General features: G+C 44.2%; 1 protein-coding gene across 5 annotated transcripts in view; it reads right to left on the bottom strand.

Moving 5' to 3' along the window:
* GRIK4 (glutamate ionotropic receptor kainate type subunit 4) overlaps positions 1-26,725 on the bottom strand; it is an 888,411-nt gene that overhangs the window by 35,607 nt on the left and 826,079 nt on the right. For all 5 annotated transcript variants that reach the window (XM_077250470.1, XM_077250471.1, XM_077250472.1 and 2 more), the window contains 3 exons: positions 10,663-10,772; positions 2,479-2,652; positions 1,527-1,692 (listed from right to left, as the gene is read on the bottom strand). In XM_077250470.1, the coding sequence (XP_077106585.1) occupies positions 1,527-1,692; positions 2,479-2,652; positions 10,663-10,772 (450 nt within the window). The remainder of the gene's footprint in view (positions 1-1,526; positions 1,693-2,478; positions 2,653-10,662; positions 10,773-26,725) is intronic.

Raw genomic sequence — 26,725 nt, forward strand, 5'->3', positions numbered from 1 at the left:
GACCCAAGACATAGTCACATTATGTAACTAAAACCACCCCCATAGGTGGGAGGTGTGTGTGGTTAGCCAGTCCCATCCAGCTCTCCGGCTAACCCTGTAAGCCCCCTTATAAACAAAAACAAAGCTCATAGAACTACAGGTCCCAGAGCAACATTTCTGGCTTACAGTGCAGAGGACCTCCTCCTCCGCTACACAAACCGGCCATTTACAATAATGCCGGTCACTGTCTCACACCTTCTTGACTGACTCTCCCATACACAAGAGTACTCAGTCGGAGTGCCGCTGCCCAACATTTTTGGTAACAGCTTTTCTTTTCTACAAAAAAAAGGATCGGTAGTGTAAAATCGGACATGCCAGATCCCTAACTCATCTGACAATAATTGGGCCAGGGCCCCCATACTTGTGAGACCATCAGACGACCCCCATTAATGTCAACGTGTTCAGTCAATTTTAGTTTTATGTGTAAGGGAGGCTTAAATGAAGAGATCTGTGGAGTGCAAGTGACACTCCTAGACTTTTCAGGCCTTTTTACATAAGCAAAGACGGAAGAAGAGGTAAAGGCATTTCCAATTACCATTTCATTGATGTCTGATCCTTAGCATAGGTCATTCATGTCAAATTTGTGAGGCGTGACATCCGTCACCTCCACTGATCAGCTGTTACCAGTTCCGGCAGTGGCCAGATGTAAACATTGTACAGAGTGAAAAATCGCAGCTCCATCATACTCTTTAGCTCAAAAGGAGGAGTTTATCTCCAAAACATGGCAACGGACACTAAACAGTGTGATACGGCTGCAGTGTACCACCCTGCGCTGTTAACTGCTGATCGATGGGAGTGCCGTGTGTCAGCCTCTCCACAGATCTGATATTGATGACTTAGGCATCATTCACACATCAAATTTTTGCATATCAGTGCTATCTGTGGTTTTCATGGATGGAACTCATACCTGTGATACTCTATGGGGCCATTCACACGTCCTGGATTTTTCATGGACCTAGCTATTCATTGAAAATCGTAGAGACATGTCCAATTTTGATCCGAGAGTTGGATAAAAATTGGCAATGCATGTCTGTGGGTCCGTGAAGAAATCGGATGGCACTCGGAAGACATCTGAGTGCTATAAAATTTTCCTAGACTGTCAGAAAGCAGAAGATTGAGAAACTTTTTTTCTCTCCATGTACAAGAAAAACTGATGACACTCAGACCACACTCTGATCAAACTTTCAGTCCACTTTTCTCATACGTGAGTTAAACTGACGTCTGAATGAGGCGTTATACTGAGAACAGGTAATCAATATTACAGTAATGGAAAATCCTTTTAAGTGTTGATCCTGGTTTGACTTGTGAAATTAAAGTTCGCTTTAACAGGTAAAAGCAAGAAACTGGTCAACCTGATGTTTGGGTAAAATCACTCTTCTGAGCCTAAGGCATATTTCATGACTGACAACTGTTTATGTTGTTAACATGAACAGAATAGTTCCCATATCTACTATATGGCAAATGAGTAAAATAAATAAAATAATTACTTGAAAGAAGGTCATGCTGGAGCCTCCGTGTATTGTACCATACTCAATGGTGGTCTGGTCTGCCAGGTCATCCACAGACTCGATGGGCACATCCATTCTTTGCACAGTGAGAAAGGCAGCGAGATTAGCTGTATATGATGATATGATTATTAGGGTGAATGCCCACCTGTAAGAGCAAAATAAAAGCAAATGGAAACTTGGTTATGGTGGCTACATTATGTCTTTTAAGTGATGAATTAGTTCAAAGATAAATACAATTGATGCCTAATTTAAATGCACTGCTCATCTATCTGCGGATAATGTAGAGTAACGGCTCATTCTCGGCACTGCATATTTGAAGCTTGTATTGGATGAAAAACGGAGTTCAAGAAATTACTTATATTTATTTGCCAATGTTTTCGTAATACATCCCCTTAGTTTGGGGATTATTCAATATTATTATTTATCAAAACATGGATGACCTATTAGATTGGTGGAGGCCGGACTCCTCGCACCCTCACTGATCAGCTTTCATTTGCTCTGGTGGCGGCTGGACGTAAACACTGAATGGAGCCAAACAGCACCGCTACGTCTAATGTCCAGTGGACGCTGCTGGTTTCTGCAGAGCATCTCCTGGTCTAATGAGTAGAAACTGATCTGCCGTTCTCAGCATCTGCAGATCCTAAGGATAGGTCATCCACATTTTATGCCCGGACAACTTCTTTAATGAAAAACTAAAATGCACAGACATTTTTTCTTCTTTAGGTTGTCAAAAGAAACTGAAGCTGTAATGTATTGGAACATTTTAAAGAAATATGTATTTTTCTGTAGTCTATTGCAATATTAATCTCCATGAATGATCACATACCCACACTGTAAATTAGATAAACCTTCACAGTGCAATAAAATAAATGTGATTCATACGACACTGGCATCTGTAATTTACATCCCTGGGAAAGATATCGTCTCTTACCAAACTCCGCTGACACATCGTGTAGACAAAGCTCTGGGTGCTATGGTAGATCCTTGTTGCATAAATCCTCCAACTGGAAACCACAGACTGTTTCCAAGAGAATACTGATTTATTAGGAGATTGCACCGTCCCTGCACACATGGATGAGGACTGTACCATTCATATGGAGTCAGGCTAAATAAAGAGCATACAACACAACATGTCAGAGAGATAAATGGGAAAATGTTAAGTAAAAACCTTGACAACCTTACACTGCGCCTAGCTGCATGTTGATGACAAGACTTGAAGCCAGCAGGGTTCTGAACAAATAGTCTTTACTTACTAACTTCCAATATGGAGGCGCGATTACGTAATGCTGGAAGCACAGCTAATCTTCTCAACTTTCTACAGTTTATCTTGCCTCTCTGTCTTCACTTGAGCTTGAGTTCCCAGGAATTCAATGTTAAACTTCACCTGATCTGACAGCTTTACTCACTCCCACTTTTCACAAGGTTCACTCTCACTCAGATACAACTTTCTGGCTGCTCCACATCACTGAAACTCGGATACTTCAAGTTCAGGCCGTTCCCACTCTTGGTGCCTTCCGCACTCACACCTGGATGGTTCCCTCATGATATCCTAACCATATCACCTCCCTCTAGTGGTAGCCACAGAGACTTCCAAATTCTGAACCTGTCTCTAGCCTTCTCTTGGTTTGCTTCGTGACTTGGCCTCCTCCTGTGCTTTGTAGGTTTGGCCTTCAGGCTACTTAGGTAGCTTCTCTGAAACAGAGCTCATTTGAGTGGGGCAATTTCTCAGAACCTCTATGGATAACTCTGCTCCGTGGCACTGCGCAAGCAAACTAGTCTACCTGATTCTACTAACTAACTAACTAACTAACTAACTAACTAACTAACTAACTAACGTATTTTTATTCATATTGATTACGAGTCCTGTGTAGATACCACTTTTGCTCCATCGGTCTCATCCATACCGCACATCTTTCCAGCCGATAGTAGATAACCCTTAACATTTCCCAACCCCAGAGTGATGGTCGGCACATGTTGCATTTCTAATAAGCTTTATATGCGATGTAATGTAGACAATAAAACTGGACAGCGATCAAATTGGCAAAACCATGTAAAATGGATATATAACTGGTTCACAGGAGGAATGGTTCTGGCCCTAAACTGGATAACTTGTAAAAGGTTGACTACTGTCTCTCCACCTTCATTCACGTATTTCAGGCCATTTAAATAATATTTCAACATGATATCCTGTGTATTCAAAACACATTTTGTATACGTAGTGTCACTTTTGCATGGGTCAAATTACCTCATCTTCTATATCAGTGATTCTCAAATCCAGTCCTCATGGCCCTCAACAGAACACGATTTCAGGGTTTCCTTAGCAATGTACGGGTGATGGCATTATTAGCAAGGCATCAGAAATTGCCACAGGTTCTCTCTATAGGATTTCCTCAAATCATTATCTGTTGAGTGATACCTTGTGGACTAGAGTTGAAAAACACTGTTTTAGACAATTGATTAAAGGGGAAGCCTTACTGCTGATCTATTAATGGGTCTGGCATGGTGCAAGGGATAAAAATGCCATTCAGCGCACAAGGAAGAGATTCAATTATTGAATGGAAAAAGTTGTGAGAAGAAAATGCGGTATCGTAATTCGTCACCACCAGCTGGAAGGGGATAACACAGCACTATAAAGACCAGACGGAGTTCACCTGACTGACATTGGCCTCGATATTTTCTTGTCTGACTTACAGAACGGTGTTGAACAGGCCCTAATGTTGATGGGTGGGGTCGGAGTCCCATGTAGGTCATACACGGGATCCTCCGTGGTGGAAGAAGCGGAGGAGGGCAAAGGTTCGTAACTGCTCGATGGCCAACTCGCCTGTCGATCGTGGACAGGAGCTCAGCGACGAGCCGCCCGATACGAAAAGGAATTGCTTTTTCTCTGCTTATGTAATTAATAAACTGTGACCGACCTGTTCAACCCACCTAGACCTGTCAGTGTTTAATTACGGGATTGGTGGGAGGGGGAAAGGCACTGGTTACGACACACAGGTCTCCACAGTCTGGCAGGTGCGGTACTGCATAAGGAACGTGCCTCTGACTGTGGAGCCCATATGACAAACGCCAATAAGATACCGTCAGTGCCCAGTTCCCCCCTTGTACCACTCCCCTTGGTGATGCACTAATTGGGATGCCCTGCCAGCCAATAGTTCTTAAATGGGAAGGTTCCTATGGACACACTTACAGGGGTTAAATTCAGGTGTTCAGGCCAGTAACTTCCTCTTTCCCTAGGCAGACACCTGGAAGCTTTTCGGGAAAACCCGAGCAACGAGTACACTCGCTCATGACTAATGGTCACTAATCTGGAATATTTACAATTTTCACTCGGCAACATGAAGTCCATACTTTTCTGGAAAGCAAAAAATAAAAATAAAATAGTTCATGTATTCATAGATGAATTCATTGAGGATGTAATTTCCAAAATGTGGTCACCTTTGGGATAAAAATGCTCACCACACCACTAGTTGAGTTTCTTTAGATGCTTAGTATTCATAATGACATCACTTGTGAGAAATTTCTGGCAGCGAGCCTTATTCCAGGTATGTATCACTTAGTGGACTGCTTGGTACAGTTTAGAATGAATGCCTATTTTTTCTGCTGTAGATCTAGCAGTTCTCTGAATGCTGATCTCTGTATAACACTGCCCACACCTCTGATTGTTAGCTTACTGTGTTCACTGTATGTTGTCAGCATGCTGCCAATCAGTAGTGGGGAGCAGGGTTACACACATTACCTGGACTGTCTAGCACACAGCCCATAGTCCTGCAGTGATCATCTGCTTGTAACGGGGCTCGGAGTGGTAACTGCGGGCGAGGTACTCATACCCCTCGCCTGGCTCACTACAGGAAAATGGGGTCTTGCTTTTTTGTGTGTGCGGCCATGTTACTGTAAAGGGCACCTCCCAGCCCTAGTCTGCCAGGCGTTGCACAGTTGCGGTTTCCATCAACCCAACAAACAGGAGACCACACGAGTCCATAAAACAAAAAGCACAACTTTAAGCTATGTTTTTCCCAGTGACCACTATCCTTCAGCCAACTTCTCTGAACCATGTAATGATGCGTCTAGGGCTGTCATCTTACTGAGCATGTCCCAGTCTTGTTGTCTCTCTCAGACCCAAAGCTTCCAAAGCCTGGCCCACACTTGTCTGTTCCCCACAGACCAGTAGGGACTGTAATAAAGTTCCTGGCTGTACGTTCCCCTTGTCTTGCCTGCTAAACAGAATTCTGCTGCTGATGGGTTTTTCTTAATCAATTTCGCTCTGCTTTCTACTGTCTTCACCACACAACACACCCGGTGATGATTGCCTATTTTCTGAGGTTGTTCTTTCTTCTCTCTTCCTGTTCCTTAACTGAACTAATCCATCCCAAACTATCCCACAGATCTCCAAAACTCTTTCCCACTATGGGCCTGCCCTACAGTTAACCCTATTACCTCTGACTAGCAGGAACTGCAGCCCACAGGAGAATAACAATAAAACAGAATGTACCTAAAACATAGTTATCAGAGTGTTGGAACACCATCCTCTCCGCCCTCACATCCACGGATTTTGTTGAAACTACAGTGAGCTGCTGAGCAAGTGACAAATTCCTAGAATCAAGCTTTCTGCTCCTGCATTATGCCGCTCTCAGATTAAATGGCAAAAAAACTGCTTACAGATTTCCTTTAACTATATTATTTGGTGTGACTATCTGCTATAATGGGCATGAAAATTTAAAGTCTGAAAATTGAAAATTTTTCTAAATTTTCACAAACTTTCAGATGATTTCGTAAATAATCACAAACTTTATTGGCCTGAATTTAACAGTAACATGAAGTCCAAAGTGTCCTAAAAAAATCTCAGAATCACGGGGATATGTAGACGCATTCCAGAGTTTTTACCTTAAAAAGTGAAATAGGTCGGATGTAAAAAATGGGGTTTGGTAATTAAGGCCCAAAGTGACTAGACCATTAAAGGGTTAAATATATGCATGTATATATGCTTTCAAGTTGACATTTTTCTCTTGAGATATAGTTAATATATTAATTTGTTAACTCAACTTTTTATCTACATTTCAACTAGACTGAGAGAGTGTTATTGTGTAATTTGGAAAACGTTTGGACGCATATATCGCTGTCAAGGTCTTTTAGGTCATAAAATCAGGAGGTATCGGTATTGTTTACTTGTCTTAAATATAACGTCTCACATCCTTACTGATAATTGTGCAGCCTTACAATGCTTAATTAGTGTGCTGCCAGGGAATGCAAGCATGGTTAATTTACATTATGATTTTAGTGAAGCATAGTGACATGCCACCAATTATGCATCCCAAGGTGACTGCAGCTCGTCAGCCCACACACTCCGCACACTGCAAAATCATTGACTGCAATAGGAAAAGAAAAAAAAACAGATATGCCAAAGGTGCCTTATTATGCTTGGTGTACACCCAAGCAATCATAATATATTTTGATGGACTGGTCATCGGGTGAATGAAAACATAACCGAGTGCTAAAATTACCGAACATTCTACGTCTGCAGAAGAAATGGAATGCTTTGTCAAAATCATTTATTGCTTAATATTATGAATTGTATGGAAAATAGGAATATTTAATACTGCTTGACCTCTGCATAATCAGTCAGATACAATGCAAAAAGCAAAATTAATATATATTTTTTCGATGAGCGCACGGAACCTTTGTAGTGGCGTCTGGGATTCCGATGTGTATTGTGTCTGCTGTCAGATGGGACCTTCATGTGGTGCTGATTTCCTAACGCCTCTAGTAAAATGTCATGCAATGTAGTGCATCATGCAATATTTTTTTTCCCAAGAGGTGCCCTATTATGGATCCATACAACATGAATCTGTAATATGTCAATTTATGTGAAGCCTTAAATGAAATTTCTGTTTTTGATGATTGTATTGTAAAGGTATGAAATTCGTTACTGCTCATTTTTGTAACCACTTCACACCCTGGCCATTTTCCTTTTTTCATTTTTTCCTCCCTTTCTGCCGAGAGCCACAAATTTTTTTATTTTTCCATCAATATAGCCGTATGACAGCTCGTTTTTTTTGCGCCAAGAGTTTTAACTTTGAATGAAACCATTGATTTCATCATATAGAGTACTACTGGAAGATGGGGAAAAAATTCCAAGTGCGTTGAAATTGCAAAAAAAGTGCAATTCCACAATTGTTTTCTTTGGGTTTTTATTTACCATGTTCCCTATATGGTAACTGATCAGGTGATTTGATTCTCCAGGTCAGTATGAGTACGCAGATACCAAACATGAATAGTTTATTCTTGTTATTTTAACGGTGAAAAAAAATTCTGAATAGGTATTAAAAAAGTTTTAGCGTTTGTCGCCATTTTCGGAGACCCGTAGCATTTTCATTTTTCGGGATCTGGGGCTCGGTGAGGGCTTATTTTTTGCACCCTGAGCTGACGTTTTTATTGATACCATTTTGAGGTAGATACAATGTTTTTCTTGCCTCTCATTGCAATGTTGCGGCAGCCAAAAAAACATAATTATGGCATTTCGATTTTTTTCCTCCTTACGCTGTTTGCTGATCTGATTAATTGTTTTTAGATTTTGATAGATTGGGCATTTCTGAACTCAGCGATACTGAACCTGTGTATTATTTATTATTGCTTTATTTTCAAGGGGCAAAAGCGGGGTGATTTGAAATTTTTTTCACTTTTTACTGTCTTCGATAGTCCATTTAATTGACCAGAAGCAGTGACCATCCAATTGCCTGGGCTATACATGTATGTCTAGTAAAAAGCATGATCTCTTATGAGATTCACGACCTCCTATGCAATTCACAATGACAGGCACAGGAGTCTTTTGCAGACCCCCAGCTATCATGACAATTACCTATCAGCACCCCCTGGTCAGGTGACATGGGAGCAGATGGTCGGTGATGTGATTCCGGCTGGTGCGTGTTAAATCCCGGGATTTAACTGGTTAACAGCCATGGGTGGAGCTCCTATCCACCCACAGCTGTTAAAGGGACATGACAGCTGATTAAATCAGCTGTCATGTGCGAGGAAAGATGCAGGTTCAGCGCTGGAGCCTGCATCAAAGTCGGGAACACAACATATGACATAAATATACATCATATGTTGTGAAAGGGTTAATATATCTATGCAGTGGTCGGTACTCATCTTCTTTTCATACAGAGCTACAAAGCCCCTACATCAGCATAGATTAAAATGATAACATTCTGACTGCCTATTGTCAGCACCAGAGGGAGCTGAGTTGCCTACCGAATACTGTCTTCTCACTGAGCTTACTGTAAAACCTGTATACTATACTATACTAAAGGTGCATGGTCCCTGGCTCTCTCTCCTCTCCTCTGCACAGATGGATCACCCGCCAGGGCCGTGGGGATACTCGGTACTGGGCCGGTTCTTAAAGGGATGTGTCACGGCAGCAGTGACCCAGTCCGTGGCCCTGGCGTCCAATAAAAAAGTCAATGAAATTAAAGGGGAATAAATAAACTTTATTATAGGGAAATAGGGAAATTGTTTGTGACGCCACCCGTGGTATTCGGCAATGAGATGGTGGCCGACTCTGCAGTTCAGGTCCTCTGGGGCAGATGGTGATGCAGCAGAGTTGGTAGAGCTCTCCACGGGTAGAGCTAGTCCCCAGGGCAGATATAGGTGTTAATTGTGATGATTGTAGTTGTGGTAGTTGTAGGGTAGGGCAAGTGGCGCAGGAATAATTCAGAGGACACAGCTGGGTGCAGTTTTCAATGCTTTACTCACAGTTCTGCAGATTACTGTCTCTAGCCGTGGACTGTGTCCTCCGGGTCTGTGGTCCAGCCAGCCCCCAGATGATTTGGGGTACACTTTTCCAGGACTCCTCTCTTATGTTCCTTTCATGGCTGTCTCACTGCGCTGGTTCCCACCTCTCCTGCCCTGTGCCTTCACACACAGTGTCCAAAGCCAGCAGCCGCGGACCATGTCGGGCAACATCCTCTGAGTCCCCTTTGCTCCTATGTGGCCACCTTTTCAGCGAATGTATGTGGATGTGGCTGTGGCACGTACAGATACCACAGCCTATGGCTGGCTAGCTGAGTCTTGTAGTTCTCCACTAGTCTAGGGGGCTGGTTTCCCACTGCGACATGGACTCTGCACCTGGCGATGGTCAGCGTGGATGCGGGCCCCACGGGAGGATTGCTCACTACCCATGCCCCTAGGACCCCTTCTTTCTCTCTGACTTTCTGCAACTTCTCTCTCTCTCTGTCTTCTGGTGCTGGGACGAGCTCCTCACTGCTCAAGTCCCCAGCTCCAACTATCTAACTCACTAACTAACTCCTCTCTCTTGTTTCCATGACAACTTTACCTTCTCCACCCACACCCTCTACCTGGTAACCCTCTCCAGACTGGGATGAGGCCATCCTGCCATAGGGTACGCCCAGGTGCCCTGACTGGAGTGGTGAGGTGTTGGATGCTGGTGTTAGAGTCCTGGGTAGTGCCCCCCTCCTTACCTGAGAGTGGGATACCACACCTCTGGATGAGGTGCAGTACCTCTGTGGTGACTGAACCCTCAGGGGCGCCACACAGACACCTCACAGTTTTCTAATCAGTGGGCCCAGGAGGGTCCATGGCCACCTTTTTCATACTAGTCTACTGCTTGAAAAGAGACTTAGGAAAGCTGGGGCAACCTGGAGAGTGGGTCTGAAAGCTCAGACCAGCCCAGGTGGTGTGTGTGGGGAGCAACAAGTTTACCTGCAAAGTAGTAGGGGACCTCAATACTAAGGGAGCTAGAGAATCAGGTGGGACAGCCAGCTACAACCCAACAGATCTATAGTGGTAGACTTCTAGAAGCTGCAGTACACACCATCTCTCTTTGTTACTAGCAGGAAGAAGTTGTCAGGGGGACATGACTCTACTGGTCACACCTGACTTCTAAGTATAAGATGGAGGCACTTTATAAGCAAGGTTTTTTTTCTTGCTAAATACTGACTTACGGCCCAATAAGTGGGGTAAATCAGTTGACGGTACTCAAAAGAGAATAATAACTGTAAATGAACATAAATACTGGAAATCAAAGATGTCAAATATAATAGCTAAGGACAATGTATTTTATGCTTACATATAAATCAAAGGGAATAAATGTAGTAATTTTTACCGAGCCACAAGGAACAACACACAGCTGACAGCCAAGTAGCCAAGAAGCATGAAGAGCCACACACCAGGTGAGAACGGATCCAGGAAAGAAAAGTAGCCAGGCTTCCTTCCCTATGAAACAAGTAAAATCAATAAGTTTTAAGCTTTCCATTTTGTAGTTGTTTCCTTTTTAGGTATAATTGTAGACCAGTCTAGCGCTCAAGAAGTATTCCCAAACTTTATTCTATAACTATACACTAGATCATGTCCTATAAAATATTTCCAGCTCTGTTCAAATGTTCACTTCTTATTCTTGGCATATTCTTTAGTTCTCAGTCTCCCCCGCTTTTTGTCATCTCTTTATTGTCACCACAGCATTATTCTAATAGACTTATGATAAACGGAGCCAATGTACTTCCAAATGGAGCTATCAATAGCATCACATAAAAAGTATCAGACAAAACAAGGGTTTAATCTTTTTGACAAGTTGCTCTCTCCAGATTGTGGGTAAGAATGACTGCTTCTTGGTGCGGAGTAAAATTCTATGCTTCTGCCATCATACTGGCCAGAATGGACTGGGGTAGGAGGCAGAAGCATATCTTTAGATCAGACCCAGAGACATCACGTGAATAAAGAAGTAATAATATTATAGAATCATACAGGGTACATCCAGGGAAAATTAAAATAAATCCCAACGCTCCATTTATACTACCTTTCAGAAGCCCTTACCGGAAAAGCATTTTTTCCTTATTTATATATATTTCTCCCCTCTATTTAGTCCCTTGAAACGTGGTTCCTCCGCGTCCATTCCCCGTCATTGTAAGATTGCTATTTAGCCCTGCCCCTTGCACACTTCGCCATAGTATAGGTATATACACTCTTTGTCAGTGGGTGCGCAAGTCGATCTAGCTGTTCCTTGATTTCCGGTCCTGCGCACTACGGGACGGCTTGCGTTCCATGCATGCGTTCCAGTGTGGTTTGACCCGGAAGTCATTGTTAATAGGAGACGCAGCATGTGACTGACATGCGCCGAATCAACACTGACCCAGACAGGAGATGCCTTTTACAGCCTCAAAACCACTTGGTATCATTACGACCTATAATGACCAGTGGAAGGATATTAGAGGCATCCTGACCAAATACTGGGGCATCCTTCGTAGTGAGCCTAGACTCAAGCCGCATGTCTCTGTACAACTGAGTTTGATAGCAAGGAGGGCCAAAAATCTCAGGGATTGCCTGAGCCATAGTCACTTCAAACGACTGGTTATTAATCTAATCTGATCAATTTCTATGAAGAGGTAAGTACCGGACAGGACCAAGGGAACGCAGTGGACGTAGTGTATATGGACTTTTCAAAAGCTTTTGATACGGTGCCACACAAAAGGTTGATACATAAAATGAGAATAATGGGGATAGGGGAAATATCTGTAAGTGGGTTAAGAGCTGGCTCAGGGATAGGAAACAAAGGGTGGTTATTAATGGAGCACACTCGGACTGGGTCGCAGTGGGGTAACACAGGGGTCAGTATTGGGCCCTCTTCTTTTTGACATATTTATTAATGACCTTGTAGGGGGCATTGTTATGATCCTTAGTGGCTGAGGATCACAGAATGGACTAGCTAAGTTACTGAACATAGAACAAGCTCTAGGGAGGTGGTAACTGGACTGACCGCAACCTGATCCTAACAAACACACTAAAGGTAGCCGGTGAACGTGCCTAAATTCCTGGACGTTTCGACGCAGCCTGAGAAACTTGCTACCCCTATAGAGAAAATAAGACCTCACTTGCCTCAGAGAAATGACCCCAAAGATATAGGAAGCCCCCAACAAATAATAACGGTGAGGTAAGGGGAAAATACAAAATGTAGAAATGAAAACAGATTCAACAAATGAGGCCCACTAATACTAGATAGCAGAAGACAGGCAGGGAACTGTGCAGTCAGTAAAAAACCCTATACAAAATATCCACGCTGAGAATTCAAGAACCCCCACACCAACTAACGGTGTGAGGGGAGAAACTCAGCCCCCTAGAGCTACCCGCTCAAGGAAATCACATATTAGCAAGCTGGACAAGGACAAGTAAATACCCAAAAAAACATATTGAACACTGATGAGCAAAAAATAACCAAACAGAAAACTTAGCTTCTCTTGGAGAGACTGATAACGGATGTAGACAGGAGGAATCAGAATAGCACTGAATTCATAGACAGCAGGCAAACACTGAAAGTCCAGGTGAGCTAAATAGGAAACCAGCTAACAGATAACGAGACAGCTGATCCAGCCTCAGACGTGCAGAATGACACAAAGAGCCACCAGAGGGAGCCCAAAGACAGCACTCACACAGTACCACTCGTAACCACAAGAGGGAGCCCAAAAACAGAGTTCACAACAGTACCCCCCCCTTGAGGAGGGGTCACCGAACCCTCATCAAAACCCCCAGGGCGATCAGGATGAGCAACATGGAAGGCATGAACCAAATCAGCCGCATGAACATCAGAGGCGACAACCCAGGAATTATCCTCCTGACCATAGCCCTTCCACTTAACCAAATACTGAAGCTTCCGTCTAGAAATACGAGAATCCAAGATCTTCTCCACCACGTACTCCAATTCGCCCTCAACCAGCACCGGGGCAGGGGGCTCAACAGAAGGAACCACAGGCACCACATACCTCCGCAACAAAGACCTATGGAACACATTATGAATGGCAAACGACGCTGGGAGGTCCAAACGAAATGACACCGGGTTAAGGATTTCCAAAATCTTATAAGGACCGATGAAGTGAGGCTTGAATTTAGGAGAGGAGACCTTCATAGGAACATACCGAGAAGACAGCCATACCAAATCCCCAACACAAAGTCGGGGACCCACACCGCGACGGCGGTTGGCAAAGCGCTGAGCCTTCTCCTGTGACAACTTCAAATTGTCCACCACATGGTTCCAAATCTGCTGCAACCTATCCACCACAGAATCCACCCCAGGACAGTCAGAAGGCTCAACCTGACCCGAGGAAAAACGAGGATGAAAACCAGAATTGCAGAAAAACGGCGAAACCAAAGTAGCAGAACTAGCCCGATTATTAAGGGCAAACTCGGCCAATGGCAAAAAAGTCCCCCAATCATCCTGATCAGCAGAAACAAAACATCTTAAATAAGTTTCCAAGGTCTGATTAGTTCGCTCGGTTTGGCCATTCGTCTGAGGATGGAAGGCCGACGAAAAAGACAAATCAATGCCCATCTTAGCACAAAAGATCCGCCAAAATCTGGACACAAACTGGGATCCTCTGTCAGACACAATATTTTCAGGGATGCCGTGCAAGCGAACCACATCCTGAAAAAATAGAGGAACCAAATCGGAGGAGGAAGGCAACTTAGGCAAGGGCACCAAATGGACCATTTTGGAAAAACGATCACACACCACCCAGATGACAGACATTCTCTGAGAGACTGGAAGATCCGAAATAAAATCCATGGAAATGTGCGTCCAAGGCCTCTTCGGGACAGGCAAAGGCAAAAGCAAACCGCTGGCACGAGAACAGCAAGGCTTAGCCCGAGCACAAATCCCACAGGACTGCACAAAGGAACGCACATCCCGCGACAAGGAAGGCCACCCGAAGGACCTAGCCACCAAATCTCTGGTACCAAAAATCCCAGGATGGCCTGCCAACACCGAAGAATGAACCTCGGAAATAACTCTGCTGGTCCATCTATCTGGGACAAACAGTCTCTCTGGTGGGCAACGGTCAGGTCTATCCGCTGAAATTTCTGCAGCACTCGTCGCAAATCTGGGGAAATGGCAGACAAAATCACTCCCTCTCTGAGGATACCAGCCGGCTCTGAAACTCCCGGAGAGTCAGGCACAAAACTCCTAGAAAGAGCATCAGCCTTCACGTTCTTCGAACCAGGCAGGTACGAGACCACGAAATCGAAACGGGAGAAAAACAACGACCAACGAGCCTGTCTAGGATTCAGCCGCTTGGCAGACTCGAGATAAATCAGATTTTTGTGATCAGTCAAGACCACCACACGATGCTTAGCTCCCTCGAGCCAATGTCGCCACTCCTCAAATGCCCACTTCATAGCCAACAACTCCCGATTACCAACATCATAATTCCGCTCGGCAGACGAGAACTTTCTTGAAAAGAAAGCACAAGGTTTCATCACAGAGCAATCAGAGCTTCTCTGCAACAAAACAGCCCCTGCTCCAATCTCAGAAGCATCAACCTCGACCTGAAAAGGAAGAGAGACATCAGGCTGACACAAAACTGGAGCCGAAGAAAACCGGCGCTTCAGCTCCCGAAAGGCTTCCACGGCCGCAGGAGACCAATTAGTCACATCAGAACCCTTCTTGGTCAAATCCGTCAAGGGTTTAACCACGCCAGAAAAATTAGCAATGAAGCGACGGTAAAAATTAGCAAAACCCAAGAACTTATGAAGACTCTTAACAGATGTAGGCTGAGTCCAGTCATGAATAGCCTGGACCTTGACTGGGTCCATCTCAATAGTAGAAGGAGAAAAAATAAAACCCAAAAAGGAAACCTTCTGTACTCCGAAGAGACATTTTGAGCCCTTCACAAATAAGGCATTAGCACGCAGGACCTGAAATACCATCCTGACCTGCTTCACATGGGACTCCCAGTCCTCCGAAAAGACCAAAATGTCATCCAGATACACAATCATAAATTTATCCAGATATTCTCGGAAGATGTCATGCATGAAGGACTGGAACACAGAAGGAGCATTAGAGAGTCCAAAAGGCATCACCAAGTACTCAAAATGGCCTTCGGGCGTATTAAATGCTGTTTTCCATTCATCCCCCTGCTTAATACGCACAAGGTTATACGCACCACGAAGATCTATCTTGGTGAACCAACTGGACCCCTTAATCCGAGCAAACAGATCAGATAATAATGGCAAAGGATACTAAAATTTGACCGTGATTTTATTTAGAAGATGATAATCTCTACAAGGTCTCAGAGAACCATCCTTTTTGGCCACAAAAAAGAATCCTGCACCAAGAGGGGAGGAGGACGGGCGAATATGTCCCTTCTCTAAAGACTCCTTTATATAACTCCGCATCGCGGCATGTTCTGGTACAGACAAATTAAAAAGTCGTCCCTTAGGGAACTTACTACCAGGAATCAAATTTATAGCACAATCACAATCCCTGTGAGGAGGCAGGACACCGGATCTGGGCTCATCAAATACATCCTGGTAGTCCGACAAAAACTCAGGGACCTCAGAAGGAGTGGAAGAAGCAATTGACACCAAAGGAGCATCGCCATGAATCCCCTGGCAACCCCAACTTGAAACAGACATAGCTTTCCAATCCAGAACTGGATTATGGGCCTGCATCCATGGCAGACCCAAAACGACAACATCATGCAAATTATGCAGCACAAGAAAGGGAATCACCTCCTGATGTACAGGAGTCATGCACATGGTCACTTGAGTCTAATACTGAGGCTTATTCTCAGCCAATTGTGTAGCATCAATTCCCCTCAGTGGAATAGGGAATTCCAAAGGCTCCAGAACAAAACCACAGCGCCTGGCAAACGACAAATCCATCAGGTTCAGGGCAGCACCTGAATCCACAAAAGCCATAACCGAGTAGGATGACAAAGAACAAATTAAAGTAACAGACAAAATGAATTTAGGCTGGATAGTACCAACGGTGACAGATTTAGCGATTTTTTTTACGCGCTTAGAGCATGCTGAGATAACATGAGTTGAATCACCACAGTAAAAGCACAACCCATTTTGACGTCTATGATTTTGCCGCTCAATTCTGGTCAGAATTCGGTCACATTGCATAGACTCAGGTCTCTGTTCAGAAAACACCGCCAGATGGTGCACAGATTTGCGCTCCCGCAAACGCCGATCAATCTGAATGGCCAAAGCCATTGAGTCATTCAGACTTGCAGCCGTGGGGAACCCCACCATAACATTCTTAATGGCTTCAGAAAGACCTTCTCTGAAATTTGCAGCCAGGGCACACTCATTCCATTGAGTAAGCACCGACCATTTCCGAAATTTTTGACAATACACCTCAGCTTCATCCTGGCCCTGAGAGAGAGCCAGCAAGGCCTTTTCTGCCTGGTTCTCAAGATTAGGTTCCTCATAAAGCAATCCAAGTGCCAGAAAAAACGCATCCACATTCAGCAATGCAGGATCTCCTGGCGCCAGGGAGAAAGCCCAATCTTGAGGGTCGCCACGTAACAGGGAGATAACAATTCTAACTTGCTGAGCAGAATCACCAGAGGAACGAGGTCTCAAAGAAAGAAATAATTTACAATTATTCTTAAAATTCAGAAACCTACATCTATCTCCAGAAAACAACTCAGGAATAGGTACTTTTGGCTCAGACATAGGACTGTGAACAACAAAATCCTGAATGCTTTGCACCCTTGCAGCAAGATGATCCACACTAGAAGTCAGACTCTGAATATCCATGTCTGCAGCTGAACTCAAAGCCACCCACAGATTAAGGGGATGAGAGAAGCTGGACAGACTGCAGCAAAGGGAGAGGAAAAAAAGAAAAAAAAAATTGTACTCAGGACTTCTCTTATCCTACTTCTGCGATGCATTAAACACTTTTGGGCCTGCTGTACTGTTATGATCCTTAGTGGCTGAGGATCACAGAATGAACTAGCTAAGTTACTGAACATAGAACAAGCTCTAGGGAGCTGGTAACTGGACTGACCGCAACCTGATCCTAACAAACACACTAAAGGTAGCCGGTGAACGTGCCTAAATTCCTGGACGTCTCGACGCAGCCTGAGAAACTTGCTACCCCTATAGAGAAAATAAGACCTCACTTGCCTCAGAGAAATGACCCCAAAGATATAGGAAGCCCCCAACAAATAATAACGGTGAGGTAAGGGGAAAATACAAAACGTAGAAATGAAAACAGATTCAGCAAATGAGGCCCACTAATATTAGATAGCAGAAGACAGGCAGGGAACTGTGCGGTCAGTAAAAAACCCTATACAAAATATCCTCGCTGAGAATTCAAGAACCCCCACACCAACTAACGGTGTGAGGGGAGAAACTCAGCCCCCTAGAGCTACCCGCTCAAGGAAATCACATATTAGCAAGCTGGACAAGGACAAGTAAATACCCAAAAAAACATATTGAACACTGATGAGCAAAAAATAACCAAACAGAAAACTTAGCTTCTCTTGGAGAGACTGATAACGGATGTAGACAGGAGGAATCAGAATAGCACTGAATACATAGACAGCAGGCAAACACTGAAAGTCCAGGTGAGCTAAATAGGAAACCAGCTAACAGATAACGAGACAGCTGATCCAGCCTCAGACGTGCAGAATGACACAAAGAGCCACCAGAGGGAGCCCAAAGACAGCACTCACACAGTACCACTCGTAACCACAAGAGGGAGCCCAAAAACAGAGTTCACAACACGGCATACAGAGCAGAATTTCAATCTTTGCAGATGACACTAAACTCTGCAGGGTAATCAATACAGAGGAGGACAATTTTATATTACAGGATGATTTATGTAAACTAGAAGCTTGGGCTGACAAATGGCAAATGAGATTTAATGGGGATAAATGTCAGGTCATGCACTTGGGTAGAAGTAATAAGATGTATAACTATGTGCTTAATTCTAAATCTCTGGGCAAAACCGTCAATGAAAAAGACCTGGGTGTATGGGTGGATGACAAACTCACATTTAGTGGCCAGTGTCAGGCAGCTGCTACAAAGGCAAATTAAATAATGGGATGCATTAAAAGAGGCATAGATGCTCATGAGGAGAACATAATTTTACCTCTATACAAGTCACTAGTGCGACCACACTTAGAATACTGTGTACAGTTCTGGTCTCCCGTGTATAAGAAAGACATAGCTGAACTAGAGCAGGTGCAGAGAAGAGCGACCAAGATTATTAGAGGATTGGGGGGTCTACAATACCAATATAGGTTATTACACTTGGGGCTATTTAGTTTGGAAAAACGAAGGCTAAGGGTTGATCTTATTTTAATGTATAAATATATGAGGGGACAGTACAAAGACCTTTCTGATGATCTTTTTAATCATAGACCTGAGACAGGGACAAGGGGGCATCCTCTACATCTGGAGGAAAGAAGGTTTAATAACTATAACTGACGCAGATTCTTTACTGTAAGAGCAGTGAGACTATGGAACTCTCTGCTGTATGATGTTGTAATGAGTGATTCATAACTAAAATTTAAGAGGGGACTGGATGCCTTTCTTGAAAAGTATAATGTTACAGGGTATATACACTAGATTCCTTGATGGGGCGTTGATCCAGGGAACTAGCCTGATTGTCGTATGTGGAGTCGGGAAGGAATTTTTTCCCCCAATGTGGAGCTTACTCTTTGCCACATGTTTTTTTTTTTGCCTTCCTCTGGATCAACATGTTAGGGCATGTTAGGTTAAGCTATGGGTTGAACTAGATGGACTTATAGTCTTCGTTCAACCTTAATAACTATGTTAGGCCGGTTTCACACTTGCGTTTGTAGCAGCTGCGGAGGGCTGCGGATTTCCTCCGTGAAGCCCCGCCCTCCGCCGCTAGCTCGGCCTATTTCTGCATGCGGCCGGCATGCGGCCTGTGTACCTATATTTAACATTAGGTACGCAGGTCGTGCCGCAGTATGCGGATGCTTCCGCATGCGTCGTTTTGACGATGCGGAGACCAGCGTAGGACGCAGCTTGTAGCAATTTTTTTTTTCCGCACAGTCAAAACGACACATGCGGAAGCATCCGCATACTGCGGCACGACCTGCATACCTAATGTTAAATATAGGTACACAGGCCGCATGCCGGCCTCATGCAGAAATAGGCGGAGCTAGCGGCGGAGGGCGGGGCTTCACGGAGGAAGTCCACAGCCCTCCGCAGCTGCTACAAACGCAAATGTGAAAGTAGCCTTACTATGTTACTATGTTAAGTTAAATAGGGGACACAGCTCACTGGCACATTTCTGTGCGGTAACTGCAATATATGCCCCTTTACTATTGGAGACAGAGTTTTGACTTTACCTCTTTTTCTGTTTCAGATTGGCACTAAAACTTATTTTAATTGCAAATCTTGCAACTTGATCTACACTTTAATCTGTCCATGCCCAAAAATATACGTTGGACAAACAACGCAAGAGTTGAGAAGAAGGAAACAGCAACATTTTTCTAACATCACAAAGGAAAAAAAAGAAATGGAGAAGGGCAAAACGCTTACGTCTGTAGCCTCGCATTATTTGGCCATACATAACTCTCAATGGAGTGGAACCAGAATTCGGGGACTAGAAGCTGTTCAACCGGATATCAGGGGAGAGGACATTACCCTGGAACTTCTCAGACGCGAGTCGAAATGGATCTTCAACTTGAACTGTTTGGTCCCCCTTGGTCTAAATGAGGACTTATTATTTACCGGGTTTTATAAACAAACCTGATTCTTGATATTTAGGTATAGATCTATCATTTATAGACTATATAGACTCTTCTGTGGGACATTTTTCTAAGTGCTCTATTAAGTTTGTTTTTTTAGGGTTGCCTATATAAACAGCATATTGTTCCTCTTCCCTATAACCTTGCCTATTTTGCCTTACTTCCAATACCTGTGCGCCCTCTGCCCCTATTATTCTGACCCTATGGTCTGTCTGTGCAGTTACGTGTTTGTTCTACTAGACTCTAGCATAGGCAAAATGTGGGGTGAATGACATTTGTCGTTGTATCCCCTGGTGTTCTAAGCCTCTTTTTAAGAGGTACATATTTGTCACACCGGGTGTAGCCCAGGTAACAGTTTCTCTGTTATAGCTGAATGTTTGGCAGGCAACTGGTATTAAAAGTCTTTTATTAACAACTGAGGAACATCTGGCGTTTATGCCACTGGGTCAACTCACGGATTGTGGACGCAGGGTGCACCTGGTTATCCACTACCCCTTAGTCTCTTGGGTTACTCAAACAGGTTTGTCTAGTCCTGTAATGTAGGCCATACGGCGGTACATGGAGGGTATTGGCTTGTGTATGTATAGCAAGGTTATTGGTATCCTTTACGTTCCATATGCGGTCTTACAACACCCCCTCCCCTTCCTCCCCCCACCCTTTTTTGAGTCTAGGCCCTTCTTAAATCTACACCTCCCCTAATAAAAATAATTAGGGAAAAAGAGGGTCCATACAAAATAAAATAATAAGTATTTATTTCAAATATTAAAACATATTTAAAAATTCAAGCAGGACTAACATACAGTGAGTCAGTGACACATACCAATCAAAGAACCCATATAATTAATCCAAGTGGACATCAGCTCATAGGTTTAATGAAATATATCACTCATAGTCCTTTTTAGTGTGTTTAGGTACCGCCCATAATTACCATATAAAATGCATGTGCAAAGCAGTGATAGGGCTTCCTTGTGTCTAACACTACACAAAAACAGAGAGGTTTGCACTCACTGAACAGGACAAAAGTGAAACATACAGTACTTTCAGATACTCACATAAAGTGTCTGAGAGCTAATGAGGTAGAAGATTTAGGTGGTGACCTTACCTGAGAGTTGTGTCTCTTTTTCACTATAGTTTATAGGTTACATTAAGCTTTGTGATATTTGGCACATGCACTATATACAATGATCATTAGCTTTACCTATACTTATGCTATATACAGTTCAGACCAAAAGTTTGGACACACCTTCTCATTTAAAGATTTTTCTGTATTTTCATGACTATGAAAATAGTCATGAAAATAAAGAAAAATCTTTAAATAAGAAACTTTTGGTCTGTACTGTATATAAAATGGACTATTAGTGATAGCCTTTACCACATTTGATACATCTGCTATGCCTATGAGCTGCTATTTACTTGGATTAATTTATCTGTGAATCGGAGTATATAGACTTGCACCTGTCACTTTTGTTATTCCTGCTTGAATTTTTAATATTGTTTTAAATTACTGAAATAAATATTGGTTATTTTAAATTATCCTTTGGTGGAATGGATCCTCTTTCCCTAAATTAAATTATTTGGGGATGTGTTGATAGCAGAGATTTACGGCCTGAGTGCAGAGGCTGCTGAGATAACAGGACAAACTAGCAAGTACCCTCTATAGAGACACAAGCAATTTGCCTTTCTGTTTGGGAAAACCATTCAGTGTGTACATGGTCTAAAGCTTTCATTTATGATTAATCTCACCTTCGTCATGAGGGTGGTTTCACACTTTGTGTGTTACAGACTTTTGTTTCTTATTAATTGGCTAACAGTATGTTTTTAATTTTCACTCAAAAAATGTAGTAGAGGTGTCTTGGCCACTATTTTTTCATGTCTACTAGCCTACTTTACATTAGTCACTCCTTTGATCTCCTATCTCACCTGTTTGTACATTACTGGGTTCATACCCCTGTTATACAGCAGAGATTCACTGCTTTAGCGCAGAGGCTGCTGAGATAACAGGACAAACCATCAAGTACCCTCTATAGAGACACAAGCAATTTGCCGCTCCTTTTAGGAAACATATTCAAAGTGTACATGGTTCATCGCTTTCATTTAGGATTGATCTTGTCTTCAGTATGAGGGTGGTTTCACACACAGTGAGGTGTACTAGGTATGCTAAGCTCCATATTCTCATCTTGCTTTCTTAGGAATATCTTTTTATGTATGTCTCTCTCATAGGGATGAAAGTAAAGTGCCGAAATTTTTCAAGCACCGTTCTATCTTGATTGATTAATCAAAAGAATATATTAGGAGAAGGTCAATTTTTCAAATACACGCCAGGCCTAAAATTCAGCACAATTCACTCTGTTAGATCTCATTATTATCTCTAGGGATTTTGGCTCAAAGCAGAGTGGCAGAGAGCTAAATCATTTAAATGTGATCTGTACAGCCACGATTGAGATGTCAAAAGTAGGCAAGGGAACAAAAAACATAATAAACTGAGGATCATGGACTCCATCATTCAAGGATATTCTTCAGGTACATTAGCCACACATTTTCATTATTGGTGCTACAAATCCTGAGCATTAGGGCAAAGGCAGACTGCCGTATTTCTCGGTCGAGGATCACATCGCACTGCACGGACAGTCCTGGCACCTCTCCTGACCTGAGCAAGACAGCATGATGTATTTCTCTGCAGCTGACAAGCTAAGGTCAGGAGAGCCGACAGCCAGTACGAGGTTTACGATGCGATTCTCCCACAAGAAATACGTCAGTCTGTCTCTGCCCTCAGGCATGCAACACTGAGATATCAGTTACAAGTTGCTTGCTTGGGTGTTTCCACGACTCCTACAGAATGCAATGTAGAGAGCCATGTACATGTGTGGCCCCTGCCAGCCCACTTGGCTTTCAATTTGCATAGGACTTCTGAGGGTCCCAAAAGAGGAAAATTCCATCAAGCTTAATTAAAAAGCAAGGTGCAATACTTTTCTGGTTCTGTTCAGAATTTGCAGAGTTTTTTTTAATCATGATTGGAAAGATATAAAAAAAACGAGAACAGACTTGAGCCAGGTTCACACAGTGTAGATTTGATATCAGTGGGAAAAATAAAACGTTTCCTGTATAGCTGTACAGTTTTCACACTGAAGGTTCCTAGGTATAACCATTTACAACAAACTCCCTACCACAGTGTGCACATGGCCTAAAACTTTCATTTATGATGATTAATCTCGGCATCAGTATGAGGGTGATTTCACACAAAATGAGTCCCATGGATTCTCCTAGATCCCCCAACTGAAGAGACAATTTGCATATTTCCCAGAGGAGCATTGCGGCTTTAAGTCTCCTCACCTCGACATGCTTATCATGTCACTCTCTGGAGCAGCCCCCAGACGCAGGACAGCGGGGTACTCGGATCCGGGTCTCTCTCGGTTCTGAGGATGTCACGGTGGCCCGACCCGGTCCTTGGTCCTGCTAAGGGGCGCCCAATAAAAGGTGTAAGTGGTGGTGTAGGTCACAGTAAATAACGAGGACACAGGGTTGCAGTCTCTTTACCTCTTTACTGGAGGCTTCGGCATCCGCAATCCAGAGCACTGTTAACAGGGCTGGCTGAGTCCGGCCGGTCCGAAGGCACATCCAGAGTTCCCTTTGCAGGTGGAAATCAGTGCCTACCTACTAGCGCCTGGGTGTTCCCTGCTGAGCACCACGGGATAGTCCTCACAACTGTCGTGTATGTTTCTGTTCTTTCTCTCCGTTCCCCAGATGATATGGATAGGACGCACCCGTATGACGGGGTAGGCCTGGAGTTATTTTATAGGGACCCTAGAGACGCCCCTCTCCCACAATTGCCTCCGTTGTCTTCATTAGGTGATTAAGGTGAGGCAGCCAAACTAAAATTAACTGCCCTGCCGTTCGTTTGAAGTAATGCGTAGAGCCCAATACTTCCTCGGCGTTCCGGCCACCGGCTACGCGCCTCAGTAGGATGTTGCCGATATCGGGGCACGACTCCTACTGGTTCTATCGCCTTTGTGCTGTGATCTCGTTTCTCACTTCTCCACAGTATACTTCGCTTCGTGTCCTTTCTTAAGATGCCGCCGCAATGAAGTGCAGGCGCGGCTAACAATCTGTCCTTTCGCTAGGCCTCTGTCAGGATCCCACCCCTGACAGGGACCCCCCTGGATCTTCCCAAGCAACGCTCTTCTCTCACTAGATGTTACCTGGGCAAAACCCAGTCAGCTTCTCCCTAACTTCCTATCCAACCCCCAGTTTTACCAGAGTGTGAGGAGTGGCCTAATACATAGAACCCTTTGCTCCCCCTGGTGGCCGGAGTGTGAAGTGTAATGTGTGACTGTGATACCTGGTCAGGTGAACTCCTTTAGTGCAATCAGACGTACCATCACTCCCCTTAGTGGCGGAGCAACAGTACTGCAATGACCAGGACTCTGGGGCGCTGCACTCTCCACAAGGAGAAACGATAATTCTTGAATCCCGGTCAGACGCCTCTCAATCAGCCAAACCAGATCTCCACTTTGCACTGACGAGGGGCAGTACCCCGAAACACAGTGTCTGCAAATTGAGATTCTGGTTTGGCTATTATCCTAAGTCATGTGACAAGGCTCGTGTCATGGGAAGACTAGGTGAGCGAGAGCTAATTACCCGGGCCCCTGTAATTTCCCTCAGACTAGGGAAATCCTGACTGACCCTCTACCTGGAGTTTACACTGATGGTGTGCATGTCCAGGCCTCGAACCTCACCCTGTCTCCTGCTTCAACCCTACGCTGAAACCTCCGCCCACCACCCAGTGAAGAGGTAATACACCAATACCCACAGTTAGCACAGACAAGGATAAAGGAAAATATACACCACGCCGCAGTCACTCAGGAATACACTATAAATGTGCAGGGCAAAATAAATACAAATATAGGAAGGAGTAAATAAGACTAAGGAAAATACACCACCAGCAACGAATCTCCAACAACCAGCTCTCCACTCCGGACCGAGAAAACAACGCACAAGACAGAAGCTATAATCGGCGACGACCAATGATCAGGAGAACTATTTAAAGGCAATGGGCATGGCCCAGCTTCCAATCCGAGGATCAGGTAAATTAACCCCGGAACAGCTAGATAAAATCTAGCTGACGCCAATGAGCAAATAGTGGTCAAAAGCAGAATTACCGCTGTCTGTCGAATGACCTGGTCTGAACAGCGTCCGACATGACAGTACCCCGCCTTCTACGAGGGACCCCAGGGCCCTCACGGCTTATAGGACCCGGCTTGTCTGGATGGCGACGATGAAAAAACCTGACAAGCCGATCCGCATGAATATCCGAGGCTGGTACCCAGGACCTCTCCTCAGGCCCATAACCATGCCAGTGCACCAAGTACTGTAAAGTGCGACGCACTACACAAGAGTCAACCACCTTGGAGACTTCAAACTCCAAATTACCATCCACCAAGACTGGAGGTGGCATAGGCGCCGCGTCCACAGAACCCACCACCTTCTTTAGAAGAGACCTTTTTGTGTATCTTATACACCGTAGGGAGCTCCAATCGGTACGCTACTGGGTTAATGACGGCGATGACCCTAAATGGACCAATAAACCGTGGACCCAATTTAAGGGACGGTATTTTGAGTCTTATGTTTTTTGTGGATAACCACACCCAGTCATCCACACTCAGGTCCAGACCTGGCACACGCCTACTGTCAGCCACACGTTTGTACCTAGCACCCACACTCAACAGGCGCTGTTTAACTCTCCTCCAGACTGATGACAATTGTGCTCCTAACTGTTCCTCCTCCGGAACGCCGGAAGAGCCCCTCTGACTCAAGGTACAAAATTGAGGATGTAGCCCGTAAACACAAAAAAACGGAGACTCCCCAGACGACTCCTGGCGGTGATTATTGATGGCAAACTCAGCCAAAGGAAGAAAGGTAGACCACTCCTCCTGGTTATCAAAGACAAAGCAGCGTAGGTACTGTTCCAAATTTTGGTTCATACGCTCAGTCTGACCATTTGACTGAGGATGGAACGCCGAAGAATGAGACAACTTGATCCCCAGCCGTGAGCAAAATGCTTTCCAAAATTTTGCCACAAACTGAGACCCCCTATCAGGCACGATGTCAGACGGAACCCCATGAAGTCTGACCACCTCTTGCACAAATACCTGAGCCAGAGTCTTAGCGTTAGGCAACGAAGGCAAAGACACAAAGTGCGACATTTTAGAAAACCGATCAACAATCACCAAGATGACCGTGTTCCCAGCTGATGAGGGCAAATCAGTGATGAAATCCATGGAGATTTCCATCCATGGCTTACTAGGTACTTCAAGAGGAAGTAGTGTGCCAACAGGACGGGAGCGGGGCGTCTTAGCCCTAGCGAACGTGGTACAAGCTGACACGTATGAGACCACGTCCTGTCAGATCTTGGGCCACCAAAACCGACGTGACACCAACTTCAAGGTACCTCTAACCCCTGGGTGGCGAAAATCTTTAAGCGGAGATGAAGCGGTACAAAAGATTTGTTGATGGGAAGCTCAGATGGTACCTCCTCCTGAGCCTCGGCAATCTCAGCCTCAACCTCGGTAGTGAGAGCCGAAACCACAACACCCTTTTGGAGGATGGGTACTGGATCTTCCCGAGGTTCACCCTCCGGAAAACACCTAGACAGAGCATCCGCCTTAG

This window comes from Ranitomeya variabilis, chromosome 4 (assembly GCF_051348905.1).
Source record: "Ranitomeya variabilis isolate aRanVar5 chromosome 4, aRanVar5.hap1, whole genome shotgun sequence".
Classification (NCBI taxonomy): domain Eukaryota; kingdom Metazoa; phylum Chordata; class Amphibia; order Anura; family Dendrobatidae; genus Ranitomeya; species Ranitomeya variabilis.